At 46.3% G+C, this 15342-nt stretch overlaps 1 protein-coding gene across 1 annotated transcript; it reads right to left on the minus strand.

The window, feature by feature from the left end:
- Nucleotides 1–1873: 1873 nt before the first annotated feature.
- Nucleotides 1874–15077, minus strand: LOC128028878 (uncharacterized). The gene is made up of 3 exons (XM_052616197.1): nt 14569–15077; nt 4563–5195; nt 1874–2972 (listed from the first exon to the last, which is right to left on the minus strand). The coding sequence occupies exons 1-3, from the start codon at nt 15022–15024 to the stop codon at nt 2262–2264; spliced, it is 1800 nt and encodes a 599-aa protein (XP_052472157.1). The 5' UTR covers nt 15025–15077; the 3' UTR covers nt 1874–2261.
- Between the last annotated feature and the right edge of the window lie 265 nt (nt 15078–15342).

Here is a 15342-nt window from a genome sequence, read left to right on the forward strand (position 1 = left end):
TACTGATGAGATGCGCATAACGATCGGCCGATCGTGATCGGAGCACCCCTAGAGGCGGGAACACAGTGGACAATCAAATCAAACTTTAATAATCAAATAAACACAAAACAGCGTGGCAGCCCCTCACAGATGACTGCCATGCACAAACAAAATCAAAACACAAACTAAAATCCAGGCCTGGTCCTCTCTCGTCCTTCACTGTCATCGCTCCTGTTTTATATCCTTCCATCTCCTCCATTGGACTCGAGACCGGTGGGTCGAGCAGGTGTCGCTCATTTCCAATCACTCCACCGCACTCGCTCCTGTTCCCACGGCTCTTGGCCCCGCCCCACTCATCACACACACACACACACACACATATATATATATATGTTTAATTCATGCATATAAAACTGCACATCATTACTGTGATGCTGGATCTGTGTGGCTGAGAAGAGTGTCGACCCCACCCGATGGCTTTGACATTTTTACAGGATTGTATATGACAGACGTTGAGCAGTTCTCTTTTGGTGGACAAGAACTGCAAAGCAGCCCTCCCAGCACCAGGAGGAGCCCTGCAGCCCAGCCGAGGTACAGTGAAACTCTCATCGCTGAGCATGCAACAGTGGATTGTTGAAGTCATTTACTATAATGACAGCAGTCCAGGACACAGTGATAAGACACAAAACTCCATCAGAACCACACCAGGAACAACGGACGCTTTCACTTTTCTTCATTCCTCAGCTATAAAGTTTGTCCATTTCCTTGAGACGAGCGCCACTTTTGTTCAATTAAACTTGTTTAGAATCATACTGAGCTTTCTACAGTAAAATTCAGTGTTGCTATATTTATCAAGGTTCATATTAAATAAAGTATTTAATGTTAAGACAGAAATATTTTACAAAAAGCACCTGACCCACATCCTGTAGTCAATATTCAGACGTCTTTGTTAACAGACAGACGTCTTTGATAGTATCACTACTGACATCTGGAGTAACCGGTTTGGGAGGACCTGAAACAAAAGTTTCAGCAAAACAACTTCAGAGTGTTTTGTTTTTCATTGAAATATTAAAAATATTCAAACGTCTTGCTTCAGAGAGATAATGAAATTCTGTGCTAACCTTTTTTATTTTTATTTTTTTTATGTGCTAATTTGCTGAAATGTATGCACATGAATCTCAGGGAGGGATTGTTATTATGGCATGCCCCAGGCATAGATATTTCAAAAAGGTCCATTAGCAATGCATTCAACTGTTTATAACTTTATGGCCCATCATATGGTAAAAACACAAATACATAATCAGAATTTGACCAAATTCTAATAGATAACATACTAATATTCTTATGCATGTACTATAAACATGGCCATTGCATTCATCAAAAGACCTGAAAGAATGTGTATGTGGGTGCAGCTTTAGTTTCTTCTTCCTCTTCCTCCTCTACTCCTACAATTCTACCTCATAATAACAAAACCAACCATATGCTAAAGTGTTATAATAGCTATATTATTGATGTAAAATAATTGTTTTCTTCTAATCATTGCACTGTTTCAGTGTGTGATTATTACTAAATATTACTGGATAAATATTATTGAACAAACACATTTTTTTTTGTCTAAATTTCTCTGAATGAAGTGGAGACAGACTAAATATGTATTATAGTTATTATTTATTTATTTTTACAGCAAAACATAGACAGCATGGCTAAAAACTGGTTTTACAGGTCTTTGGCAACATCTCTGTTAATATTGTCAACATTTTAGTCACCGTCATAGGTGAGCATGATCTGTAATGTTTTCTATGATGTGAGAATATTCAATATTTTCAAACTATTATTATGAAATGATGTCAAAGCAGTATCAATAAATTGTTTTACAGGAACATTTATTTTAACAAACAAACAAACAGTAAGACAAAAGGTTAATGCACATTTTATAAAACCAGTGCCTTTGTAATTTATAACAGTCAGTCATCTATAATGATTTAATGGAACTATTCATGTTATCTTATTAAACATAAATTACAAGAACAGTTAGTTTCTGAAAAACACAGTTAACATTTCAGAAAATGTTATTCCCTGAGTTAGATTCCTCTCATCACATTACAAATGCACACTTTCTATTTCAGTGATCTGTAGAATCACACAAAATCTCAGTAGATAAACTACACCATATCAGAAACTGTCTTTCCATTGTTTCTCCTTAGGAAATCCACAGATGGGAATAAAAAGGTTTAATTAAAAAAAGAGTCTTTTTAAATAAAAAGTCTTTGTGTGTGTGATCTTCAGACATAGGCTTTGCTGTTGGCAATGGACCGTGGCTGAGAGTACTTGATGTTGTATTTTTCCTCTTTAGGTGGGCAGGAGCTGCACAGAATACCTCCTCCCAGGAGCAGCAGTGCAGCCGCACCGAATCCAATATAGATAGAAGGCCCGAGCTCCCTTCTTTGGGCATCTGTGAGAATGGGATTGTAGAAATCCCTGACGATGGTGTTAGTTGTCCAGCAGACTGGGACCAGGACCAACACTCCAGCAATGATGAAGATCACACCACTGGCAATAGCCACCTTTGCCTTGCTGTCTTCCCTCTCAACAAAGTTGGTGCATTTTCCACCGGCAATCGCCAGGATGACCCCAAAGAGGCAGATAATGATGGCGATGATCACAAGCGCCCGAGCAGCCTGCAGGTCCTGAGGTAAAGCCAGGAGCGAGTCGTAGATTTTGCACTGCATCTGTCCTGTGCTCTGGACCACACAGTTCATCCACAAGCCCTCCCAAATGATCTGTGCTGTCACAATGTTGGCTCCAATAAACGCAGTCATCTTCCACATGGGAAGGGCGCAAACGATAATTGCTCCTATGAAACCAATAAATCCCAGGGACAAGCCTAGGATCTGTCGACACATAGACACCATTTTTCTCTTGTTTGCTCGGCTTCGTTGGCTTATAGAAGAAAGTGTTTGCTCCTCTGTTAATCGTAATAATGAGTTCTGTTCCTAGCCTTCAGAGTTTTAAGATTGTCTCAGAAGGGAGGAGTCTAGGTCGGATCGGCCTGAAACCAGGTTAATGTACATTTTCAAGCCTGACCAGATTCCAAAGCAGGGAATGACGATGCACTGGCTAGTTTCGGGGAGATATGCATCAACAAGGAACTGAACTGTCACACAAATGCAAAGGCACTTAACCGAAAGGATTTAGTCGATATTCCACACAAACTTGTTGAGTCTCAAAACTAAAATATAAAGCTAAAAATAAGGCTTAAAAATATAAGCCATCCATACACCTTTCATGGTGCACACAGCAGGGAGGAGTGAGGAGATGTAAGAAAACTTAAATAGTCTTTAATAAATGAAAACACGGGATATACCGAAACGAATGCTTGAACATGAACATAAAGAAACACTGAGAATGTAACGAGCTGACCAGACAAACAAGAATTGAACAGGCAGGAACTAAGGGGAAGTCGTGGCCTAATGGTTAGAGAGTTTGACTCCTAACCTTAAGGTTGTGAGTTTGTGTCTCGGGACAGCAATACCATGACTGAGGTGCCCTTGAGCACCAAACCCCCAACTGCTCCCCGGGCTCTGCAGCATTAATGTTGAACACTGCTCCGGGTGTGTGTGTGTGTGTGTGTGTGCGCGTCACTTTCACTAATATATATTCGATGATTACAAAACACAGGTGCCAGGGTTTAATAAATGAAAATAAACAAGTACAGGAAGGTGACCCAATAAGGAAAGACAGGAACCAAAAAAGAAACGCAAGGAAAACCATAACAAACCAAACTGAACATGTGACAACAACATCAGTGGATTGATGGCAGGATGAATGAAATGCTACTTGAATACACGACACAAAAACCAATGCTACATTAACATTGGATATAATTTATTTCCTGTTAATATCCTGGCAGAATTCACTGTGTGTGCTTTTTAAGTCAAATTTGCAATGCAATTACATCAAAACTTTTCTTTCAAATTAAATGGCCATTTTAATCACATTTGTCGCATCACATTTTTGTTTGTTTGACAGCTGTGGAATAAGAATCAATAAAAAAGATTCAGATAGTGAAGAACAGATGTATAAATGAAACTCTGAGATCATTTCTAATAATCAAGAAATATATTTATTCACAAGACAATGTAAAGATCCAAAGCTATACATATTGTCAAAAAATTAAAGTAAAAAAAAAAAAAAAAAATATTTAACACTTCACAAATGGCATAATTTGCAAAAGTTAATAACACAACAGTACTTGCAAATTTCACCTACTCTGTTGAAACATATACAGAGTTCATTAGCATTACATCATCTCAACCAGTAAAACAACTTGAAGGAGAGGAGAAAGAGGACAAACAAGATTTTCCAAACCATCTTCATTCAAAGGTTAGCAACGAAGAAGACACTCCAAGCAAGTCATGCATACATTAATTCAACCAAACACTGAAATATGTAGAGATTACATAAAAAAAAAATCAGAATTGTCAGTTCAAATTATTGTCCACTAGCTAAATATATTGTCCTGGAACAGGTGAGTAAGTTGGGGGTGGATATGGTTTGTTAGGTACATAAGCTCCAGTATATACAGCACTCGGTGCATATGTTTTGGCAGGCATGTAAGATCCAGGAGGCCCATACATAGGTCCTTGGTAGGGGTACATGCCTGGGTAATTTGGATAAACATCTTCACTTGGTGGGCAGGAAGTACACAAAATGATTCCTCCAAACAGAAGAGATCCTGAGGCGGCCCAGCCAATGTATATGGATGCCCCAAGCTCCCTCTTTTGGGTCTCGATTGTGAGAACGCTCTGAAAATCTGAGATGGTGTAGGCTGAGGACCAGCAGACCGGAATAAGACCGATGACTCCAGCTACAATGCACAGGATCCCACCCAGAATCAGCACTTTGGCCATGGAGGACTCTTTCTTCAGACAGCTGCTGCACTGGCCTCCCACAAACGTCAAGAGCATTCCAATGAAGCTGATCACTATTGCGATGACGATCAGCGCACGTGCTGCTTGCAAGTCCTGGGTCAGTCGCATGATTGAGTCTTGGATTTTACACTGCATCTGTCCTGTGCTTTGCATCACACAGTTCATCCACAAGCCGTCCCAGACTATCTGACCCGTGACAATATTGGCACCGATGTACGTAGTGACGCGCCACATGGGAATGCCACAGCAGACACATATGCCAACAAAACCATTGAAGCACAGGATCTGGCCGGAAACCTCTTTAGCAATCCTCCCCATGTTAAAGCTGCTGGTGTTGTTAAACTCAAACGCAGCTGCTGGTCTGGTCTTAACCCATAGGTGTCTGAGAAACAAACAGGAAGTGTCAGCCTGTTTGATTTGGACACAAGACACTGGGAGGAGTTGTGTATGCACTGTTTGGTTAATCCTGTTGAACAAGATTTCGAAGAAAGATTCTTCAGATATGCTGCTTGCTCAGTGCTTTCCATGAAGACGCATTCAGATCCGGTTTCTGCATGTATCTGCTGTGTCAAAGATAATGCCATTGACTTCACCCTTGTTAACAAAGATTTGAAGATTCTCTCAGATGAGTGGAAACTGGTTTCAAGTTAATGAACACTTGTGTTTAACAAGATATTAAATTGATATCTGAAGAAATGGCACACTATTTAGTATATCTGATTTATTTTATCAGATGCAGAAATTAAGTACATTTAAAAAATTGCTTAATGTAGAAATATCTTGAGCTCAAGATGTTTCATAGACAAGATAACAGTGAGTGTTTATAATGTTCAGGCTTTATTTTAGGTTAGAACGTTTATAGTGCATGACATCTTTTAAGTGCCTCCAAAGAACATTAGAGTATTTATGGGCCCATTAATCATTTCACAACATGCCTTGAGTTTCCATCACTGGAACTGAAATCTGACTAATAATATGCAGTTGCAACTCTTGAGTAATGACATAGAAATTTCAGTGAATGTCACATAAATATCCTGTATGCTGTCACACACCGGATAAGAAAGAACAGGGTCTGGGTCCAAATGCAGGGAAAATTAACTTTGATAGAACAAAAAGGCCAACACGGAAAAATCAAACCCAAGATGCAAAAAACACAGAACCAGGAACACTAACAAAGTACAAGTAGTCTAACATTAAAAAATACAGCCAGGCATAGTGGTGGGTGAGACAAGAATATATAGTAATGAACAAATGGGGAACAGCTGTGTGTGTGTAAGTGAGTTACAGGTGTGCAGAGTGAAGGTAAATGAGTCCGGGAGCAAGGGAGAAACACAGGTGAAGCAACTAAAACAAGGATGAGGTGACAAGGTGGGCGGGGTCAGGACAGGAGAGAGCACATGGCACCAAACAAACACAACACTCACAGAAGACAGTGACAGAAAGACAGAAGACTGTGACAAATGCTCATAGTAGTTGCATTGAGCGAAGATTGAAATACTCGGATGTTTTGATTACTAGTGATTAGATTTTGCCATAACATCTAAACCATGTGTATTTCTTATTTATTTATTTCACGTATTTATGTATTTGTTTGTTTACTTATCGTTTGAAATGGTTCGCGTCTCCAATAAGCATTAATCCACAAATTACTTAAGCTGTTAACTTTTTTAAAGCTCCCTCTGAGTTAAAACAAACCAATATCCTGGAGTAATTAATTTACTCAAACAGTACACTGACTGAACTGCTGTGAAGAGAGAACTGAAGATTAATGCCAAGCCGAGCCAGATAACGAACGAAAGATTGACTTGTTCTCGAGTCAAGAACCAGTTGTATCTGTTTTCGGATCACCAGTACACTGAACCGAGAACCGTTTTCTGTCAGACGCGTCTGATTCGAGAACCGAGGAGCTGATGATACTGCGCATGTGTGATTCAGCGTGAAGCAGACCGACACACAGAGCGTCTGAACCGAACTGATTCTTTTGGTGATTGTTTCTAAACTGATTCTGTGCTAATGTTATGAGTGCGGGTAAACCAAAGGCTTGAATCAAAGGCAATCATCACAAATCACGCCATTACGTCGAGCGTAAAAGAACCGGTGAACTGTTTTTTTTCAATCTGTGTATTGAAGCACTGTTGTACACATTTTAAGTAAATAAATAAATAAACAATCTATATTTAGAATCACTTCATTAAAGCTGTAACTGAAGACATCAAGCATTCCCAGAAAATAAAATCCATGATGTTTCCTGTATTCGCTTTACTGTTTGGGCTAAAAAAAAAAGAATATCATTTTATAGAATATATCCAATGGAATGGGAGTTGCTTAATGATACATGTAGAGGCATAAATATTTTCACAACATAAATATTATCACAACATAATCTCTATATAGAATGTGTATTCATCATTCTTTGTATCTCATAGTAATTCTACAGATACATTGCTGACTTACAGTGATGAATTAGATCAATCAGTCACTTGAGTGTGCATTTTAATTAAGGCCAGTTATGGGTTCTGCGTCTCAGACAAACTCTCTTGGAGCAGAACCGGACCTTACAGCAGAAAACGTCTTGGTTACGTATGTAACCCTCGTTCCCTGAAGGAGGGAACGGAGACGTTACGAATGGGGATCTCGCCCGAGAGCCCAATCACCTTCGAGTGGTACAAAACGAGCCAATGGTACACAAAGTACCTTGGTCTGCGGAATTTGCATCGCGAGCTCCGCCAGGCAGAGCGGGTATATAAGGAGCAACGCGAGCAACTCGCATTCAAGTCTTCGCTGAGGAGCCGAGCCAGTGACCCGGCCGTTCAGCGGAACAGCGATGTGGCAAGGGGACGTAACGTCTCCGTTCCCTCCTTCAGGGAACGAGACTGAGGAACTCACCTGAGGGAAATAGCGCACGCATCCAGTCCGCGGAGTGGAATGGCGCAGCAAGCGGATTGACACTGAGCAGGTCCTTACTGGCCCGAAGGGGCGAGTACCCGGGAGGACACGGGCTCTACACAGAGATTATAAAATCTCGCGAATGTGTTAGGTGTCGCCCAGCCCGCAGCTCTACAGATGTCTGCTAGCGAGGCGCCATGCGCCAGCGCCCAGGAGGAAGCTATGCTCCTAGTTGAGTGAGCTCTCACCCCTAGGGGGCATGGCAGGTCTCGAGCCTGATAAGCCAGAACAATAGCATCCACTATCCAGTGGGATAACCTCTGCTTGGAGACAGCCTTTCCCTTCTGCTGGCCTCCGTAACAGACAAGAGCTGGTCTGAGGTCCTAAGGCACCGAGTTCTGTCCACGTAGGTGCGGAGCGCACGTACTGGACAGAGCAGTGCCAGGGCTGGGTCTGCCTCCTCCAGGGGCAGCGCTTGCAAGTTCACCACCTGATCCCTAAAAGGAGTGGTGGGAACTTTGGGCACGTACCCAGGCCGGGGTAAGATAACGTGAGAGTTAGCCGGCCTGAATTCCAGGCACGCTTCGTCAACTGAAAATGCCTGCAGGTCCCCGACCCTCTTCACCGAAGCCAAAGCCGTCAGGAGCACAGTTTTCAAAGATAAAAACTTTAGCTCTACTGAGAGCAAGGGTTCGAAGGGAGCTCTCTGCAGTGCTGATAGAACCACTGCGAGGTCCCAAGAGGGGACTTGCTGAGGGCGAGGCGGATTGAGCCTCCTTGCTCCTCTCAGGAACCTGATGATCAGATCGTGCCTTCCAAGAGACTTACCTTTAACGGGGTCATGGTGAGCCAAAATGGCAGCCACATAGACCTTGAGGGTGGAAGGAGACAGCCTTCGTTCCAACCCCTCCTGAAGAAAGGAAAGCACTGACCCAACCGGGCATTTCCAGGGGTCCTCACACCGTGAAGAACACCAAGTGACAAAGAGGTTCCACTTCAAAGCATAGGCATGTCTGGTGGACATGGCTCTAGCTGAAGTGATGGTAGCTACCACCTGTGGTGGCAAGGTACCTAAACCTTCCGTGATCCATCCAGAACCCACACATGTAGGTTCCACAGATCGGGACGTAGGTGCCAGAGGGTTCGTCTCTGAGAAAGAAGGTCCTTCCTCAAAGGAATTGGCCAGGGAGGGGCTGTCGCGAGGAGTACAAGTTCGGGGAACCAGGTCCGGCCGGGCCAAAAAGGCGCAACCATGAGGACCTGCTCCTCGTCCTCCCTGATCTTGCACAACGTCTGTGCAAGAAGGCTCACTGGGGGAAACGCATACTTGCGCAGGCCCAGCGGCCAGCTGTGTGCCAGGGCGTCCGTGCCGAGGGTGCCCTCAGTCAGGGAGTAAAACAACTGGCAGTGGGAATTTTCTGGAGAGGCAAACAGGTCTACCTGAGCATCTCCGAAGTGTTCCCAAATCAGCTGAACCGACTGGGGGTGGAGTCTCCATTCCCCGGGGCGAGACTGCTGTCGTGAGAGCTCGTCGGCTGCACGATTGAGCCTGCCCGGAATGTGAATGGCACGAAGCGACCTCAGATGCTTGTGACTCCACAGGAGGAGATGGCGAGCGAGTTGCGACATGCGGCGGGAGCGTAGACCACCTTGACGGTTGATGTACGCTACGGTCGCAGTGTTGTCCGTACGGACCAGAACGTGCTTGTCCTTTAGCAGGGCCCTGAAGCGGTGCAGAGCAAGACGTACTGCTAGCAACTCAAGGCAATTGACATGCCACTGAAGTCGGGGTCCTGTCCAGGAGCCTGACGCAGCATGCCCGTTGCACATGGCACCCCAGCCCGTGGCAGAGGCATCTGTTGACACAACAACATGTCTGGACACCGGTTCCAGGGGCACGCCGGCCCGTATAAATGAGGGGTCCAACCACGGGGTGAAGTATCGGCGGCAGGCCGGAGTGATGGTCACTCGGAGCGTGCCCTGTTGCCATGCCCATCTCGGGACTCGGTCGTGAAGCCAGTGCTGAAGCGGTCTCATATGGAGAAGCCCGAGTGGTATGACTGCCGCCGCGGACGCCATATGCCCCAGGAGCCTCTGAAACAGTTTCAGTGGAACCGCTCTCTTGCCCTCGAATTGTCTCAGGCAATTCAGCAGTGACTGCGCGCGCTCGTTCGTAAGCTGCGCGAACATGGCGACCGAGTCTATTTCCATACCGAGAAAAGAGATCCTCTGCACAGGGGAGAGTTTGCTCTTTTCCCAGTTGACCTGAAGACCCAGTCGGGCGAGGTGTCTGAGCACCAGATCCCTGTGCTCGCACAACCGCTCTCGAGAGTGAGCTAGGATCAGCCAGTCATCGAGGTAGTTGAGGATATGGACACCTTTTTCCCTGAGAGGAGCCAGGGCTCCCTCCGCGACCTTCGTAAAGACGCGGGGAGACAGGGCCAACCCGAATGGGAGAACCTTGTACTGATATGCCTGCCCCTCAAAAGCAAACCGAAGAAACGGTCTGTGTCGAGGAAGAATGGAGACATGAAAGTACGCGTCCTTCAGGTCGATCGCTGCAAACCAATCCATAGGACGAATGCATTCGAAAATGCGCTTGGGCGTTAGCATCCTGAACGGGAGTCTGTGCAGAGCTCGGTTCAAGGCACGCAGGTCCAGGATTGGCCGTAACCCACCTGTCTTCTTGGGTACTATGAAGTAAGGGCTGTAAAAGCCGGACTTCATGTCGGCTGGAGGGACCGGCTCTATCAAGCCCTTTGCCAGCAGGGTCGCGACCTCCGCGCGCATGACAGGGGCATCTTTGCCCACCATCGTGGCGTTGACACCCCGAAACCTGGGGGGACGCCGGGCGAACTGAATCGCGTAGCCGAGCCTGAGCGTCCGGATGAGCCAGCGGGAAGGCCTGGGGAGCTCTAGCCAGGCTCCAAAGAACCAAACCAGCGGGGTCAAGGGGACTACAGGCGTACCCACAGTGGGGCAGCGTGGTGGAGCAGACAGCCCCGGCATGGGAGGCATAGCGTCCCTTAGCGGGGGCGGAGTGCGGGCACTCGTCTGACTCCAAGTGGCAAAGAGGGCATGAGAAGGCGAAGCGTTCTTGAGCCATCTTTGCATGGAAACTGGCAAGGGGAGAGGAGAACGAGAGTGGCGAGGAAGCACGTCGCCAGCTGCCGTTCGTGGCCTCTTGGGACCCGGAGGTAGAGGAAACAGCTCTTTTAGTGAAGGTTTGGGTACCACCGGCCGCAGGGCCAGTGGCGGAACAAAATGAAAACGAGAACAAAGGATTCTCCCCTGGCCCTCCTCCGGGGGAAGGAGTGGTCCTGCTACCATCTCCTGATGAGCTGACGTCTCCAACTCCGGGTCGTCCGTCTCAGGAACGCCGCTTGGCCTGGTGTTTGGCAGGTTTAGGGGCAGAGACGGGTTGCGCCGCCCTTCTGCGGCCATCTCCTCGCTGCGGCCGGGGTGAAGGCTGCTGCTGTGGCCGAGCGGGAGTGGAGGAGGCCACAGGGGGGCGCCCTCGGCGACGAGCAGGCTGAGGCGGTTGCGCCGGCGGCGGGGTGGAAGCAGCAGAGGGCCGCCGGGGCAGGATGTGTCTGATGGCCTCAGACTGCTTCTGGGCAGCAGAGAACTGCTGGGCGAAGCTCTCTACCGCGTCGCCGAAGAGGCCATCCTGGGAGACCGGGGAGTTGAGGAGCTGAGCCCGATCAGACTCCCTCATGTCTGCCAGGTTCAGCCATAGGTGGTGCTCCTGGACCACCAAAGTGGACATCACCTGACCCAAGGAGCGCGCAGTGACCTTCGTCGCCCGGAGAGCGAGCTCGGTTGCAGTGCGCGCCTCCTGCAAAACCCCTGGGTCAGCACTGCCCTCGTGCAGCTGCCGGAGCAGCTTGGCCTGATAGACCTGCAGTGAGGCCATGGCATGCAGGGCAGAAGCGGCCTGGCCCGCAGCTCTGTAAGCCTTGGCCACAAGCGTGGATGAGAACTTACAGGCTTTGGAGGGCAGCTTGGGACCACCACGCCAAGCGGAGGCGCTCTGCGGACACAGTTGCATTGCAACAGAACGCTCCACCGGGGGAATCCCAGCATACCCCTTGGCCGCCCCGCCATCGAGGGCAGTGAAGGCGGAGGAAGAACCAGAACGGTTTCAGGCAGTTAAAGGTGCCTTCCATGAACTAGTTACTTCCTGGTGCACTTCCTGGAAGAAAGGAACCAGAGGGGGGTGCTGGCGATCCGCATGAGCAGCCCCCAGGAACCAATCATCCAGCCTCGAGCGCTCGGGACAGGGTGGAGGATTCCACTCAAGCCCGATGCTCTCCGCTGCCCGGGAAAGCACGGCCGTCAGCTCGGGATCGGACTCGGACAATGCTGGCACTCCCGAGGGAGGCAACGCAGCCGAACCCTCATCTCCCGAGGACTCAAGCCCACCTTGTTATGCGGTGATCGACATACGGTCCTCTTCGCGAGCCCCGAATGAGATGTCAGGAGCCTGAGAGGGTCCAGCAAACTCACCCGGGAACTCAACCGGCTGCGGCGTATGTGAGGGGGGTGTGGCCCGAGGAGGTTCGCTCGTCGGGGAAGCCCACACGGTAACCCTCAGATCACCCTGGCCACCAGCCGAAGTAGCTCTCTTATGAGAAGAAGAGCTAGAACGGGGTGTGGCAGAGGGGACTCTATACCTTTTAAGGTAATCGAGTCTCGATCTCAACGCCGAGATGGTCATGTCCCCGCAATGAGAACATGAGCCATCCATGAACGCAGTCTCAGCGTGCTGGAAGCCCAGACATGTGACACAGCGATCGTGACCGTCACGAGGAGCGATATATCGACCGCACCCAGAAACACACGGGCGAAATGACATCTTTAAAAAGACGCAAATCGGCCCGTATCTCTTTTGTGAGAGAAATTTGTCTCTTTTAGAGGTGTTGAAGCGCTCAGGGGAACGCGGGAGCTGTCGCAGGAAACCCAGACGAACCGCTGAATCGCGCCGTCACACCAACACCAGCTCTTGCTTGTAAACACTCCGGTGATTGCAGCAAGCGATGTGCTCGGCTCCGAAGCGAAAGCTTGAATGCGCGTTGCTCCTTATATACCCGCTCTGCGGGGCGGAGCTTGCGATGCAAATTCCGCAGACCAAGGTACTTTGTGTACCATTGGCTCGTTTTGTACCGAAGGTGATTGGGCTCTCGGGCGAGATCCCCATTCGTAACGCCGAACGTGACCGACTGAAAGGGAACTTGGGGTTGTAGATGCCTTCTTGCTTCGGTGGGCAGTTGTGATTAACTGGAGAGAGCTTTCTGTTAGTGTTGGCATTTATCTCATTGGCAGTTGCTCACGTACTTCACCCAGAAGTGTGACCTGGATGCAGCCATCTATTCTTCATGGGCACACAATAGCAAGAATACAAATTTGTCACTGATAAAATATTGACAATAATACAATGAAATATTATAAACGTATTTATTTGTTATTATTTAATGCATGTTGCATTGCATGGATTTTTTAACATCACACATTTTAAACTGTACATCAACAGGGAAACATAATGGTGCATAAAATATGTATCAACTTATCGAAATAATAATGATCAAATTATTATTAACATTTATTTTGATTCTTTTTTATGTTAATTACAGGGGACTGGAGCTTTACTGCAGTTATCTCAGTGTTGTTGTTTTTTTTTTGTTTTTTTTGAGTTTCTGTGTAGATACATAGCTTTTCAGCTACAAAATGCTATTGGACTTTTCCACTTTTTATTCCCGGGCAAAAAGTTACTTTTCTTAAAACTCTTGGAACTTCACTGTAGTAAACACATACAATTCAAAAATGTGAAATGTAAAAAATAGGAATGTATGTTTGGGCCAGAATGTTGCCTCCTGGTGAAAAAAAGAGAGAGAAATAACATGTCTTCATGTTCAAGTAAATATCAGATAATGCCTTTTTTCTTTTCATTTTTTTTAAGCATTTTTTTTGCAATAATGTCAAATACCACATTACCAAATACAAATACAGTCAAACACCATTCAATTCCCTCCCTCTCTTTACTTGTAAGTGTGTGTGAATATTTTTCACCCATCATGTAGTTAGCACTTAAGTAGTTGTGACACCTCCCATATACCTTCTTTATTACATAATTATTGAGAACCCAACCATCTTTCTAAGCAAGGAGAGTAAAATCTTAACTGTTACTGTGTAATGAAGCACAATAAACAATTGTGTGTGTTTCTAATGAATTTATTTGTTTGTAATTCATGTAGTTGAAATGTTTTGTAGTATGGCACAAATGTCTGTCACAAAGCACAGGATTAAATTTACATTTTGTATAAATCCTTAAAACTAAGCATATCTGAAGAGGGAATCCACAGTTTGTGAATCCAGCTGGAAAAATTAAGAAGGTATTTACAGTTCCCACACAATCTTTGGAAATACTGTTCTGCTCAGTGCTGTGACCTGAAACTTTCTAAGTATTTCATCATTAATATAAGATCTGGCAGCTGACAGCTAATTCAACCAGAACATTCAGATACATGGTCAGTTGTAACACAAACAGGTCAAAAGCTGACCAAGACACAAATTAAAGTCACTATTCGCAGTGCACCTCGGTTCCTCTTTATACATAGCCTTTGTTTCCTCCTGGCCGAGCTGTGTACTTTGCAGTGTACTGATCTTTAGGAGGGCAATTTGCACAAAGCAATGACCCACCAATTATTAACAGCGCCGAAGCAGCCCATCCAATAAACAATGAAGCTCCCAACTCTCTCTTCAGTGAACTGACGGTCATAGGGTTATAGAAGTCCCTTATAACTGTATTGGCTGTCCAGCAGACAGGAATCAAACACAGAACTCCAGCCACGATGAAGATGGCTCCTGAAATGATGCCCACTTTGGCCTTGGTGCGCTCGTCCTCGATGCAGTTGGTGCATTTCCCTCCAGCAGCCGCTAGCAGGATTCCAAAGACACCCACCAGGATAGAGATGACAATCAGGGCTCGAGCCGCTTGTAGATCTGAGCTGAGGGCCAGCATGGAGTCATACACCTTACACTGCATCTGTCCCGTGCTCTGCACCACACAGCTCATCCAGATTCCTTCCCAGGTTGTTTGCGCAGTGACTATATTCTGTCCAATGAAAGCTGTGACAAGCCACATAGGGAGAGCGCAAACTACGATCACCCCGATCCAGCCGATGATGGCCAGGGCTATGCCCAGCATCTGCAATCCTGCTGATACCATGCTAGCACACTGCTTTGGTAAAAGAATAGTCTTTGGTCTCCAGAGCTGCTTCAGTGGACATGGGAGCAAAGCGGGCCATTTTATGCAAAGAGAAACAAGGAGGGGCCGCACGAATCACTCTCAGGTGCACCGTCACCATTATTTGCTCCCAGGCTGTGGTGTCATTAATCAAGCAAACCCCAGTGACGAGCCTTAACTGTAATTGCATTAGGGTGGATTTGTTTTGCTGAACAAGATATTTTATGAATCACAATGTCATAGTTTTACATAAGGATGACTCATGGTTCAACGATGAAAGTACACTTTTAAGAAAAGCAT

Source organism: Carassius gibelio, chromosome A15, assembly GCF_023724105.1.
Source record: "Carassius gibelio isolate Cgi1373 ecotype wild population from Czech Republic chromosome A15, carGib1.2-hapl.c, whole genome shotgun sequence".
In the NCBI taxonomy this organism is placed as follows: domain Eukaryota; kingdom Metazoa; phylum Chordata; class Actinopteri; order Cypriniformes; family Cyprinidae; genus Carassius; species Carassius gibelio.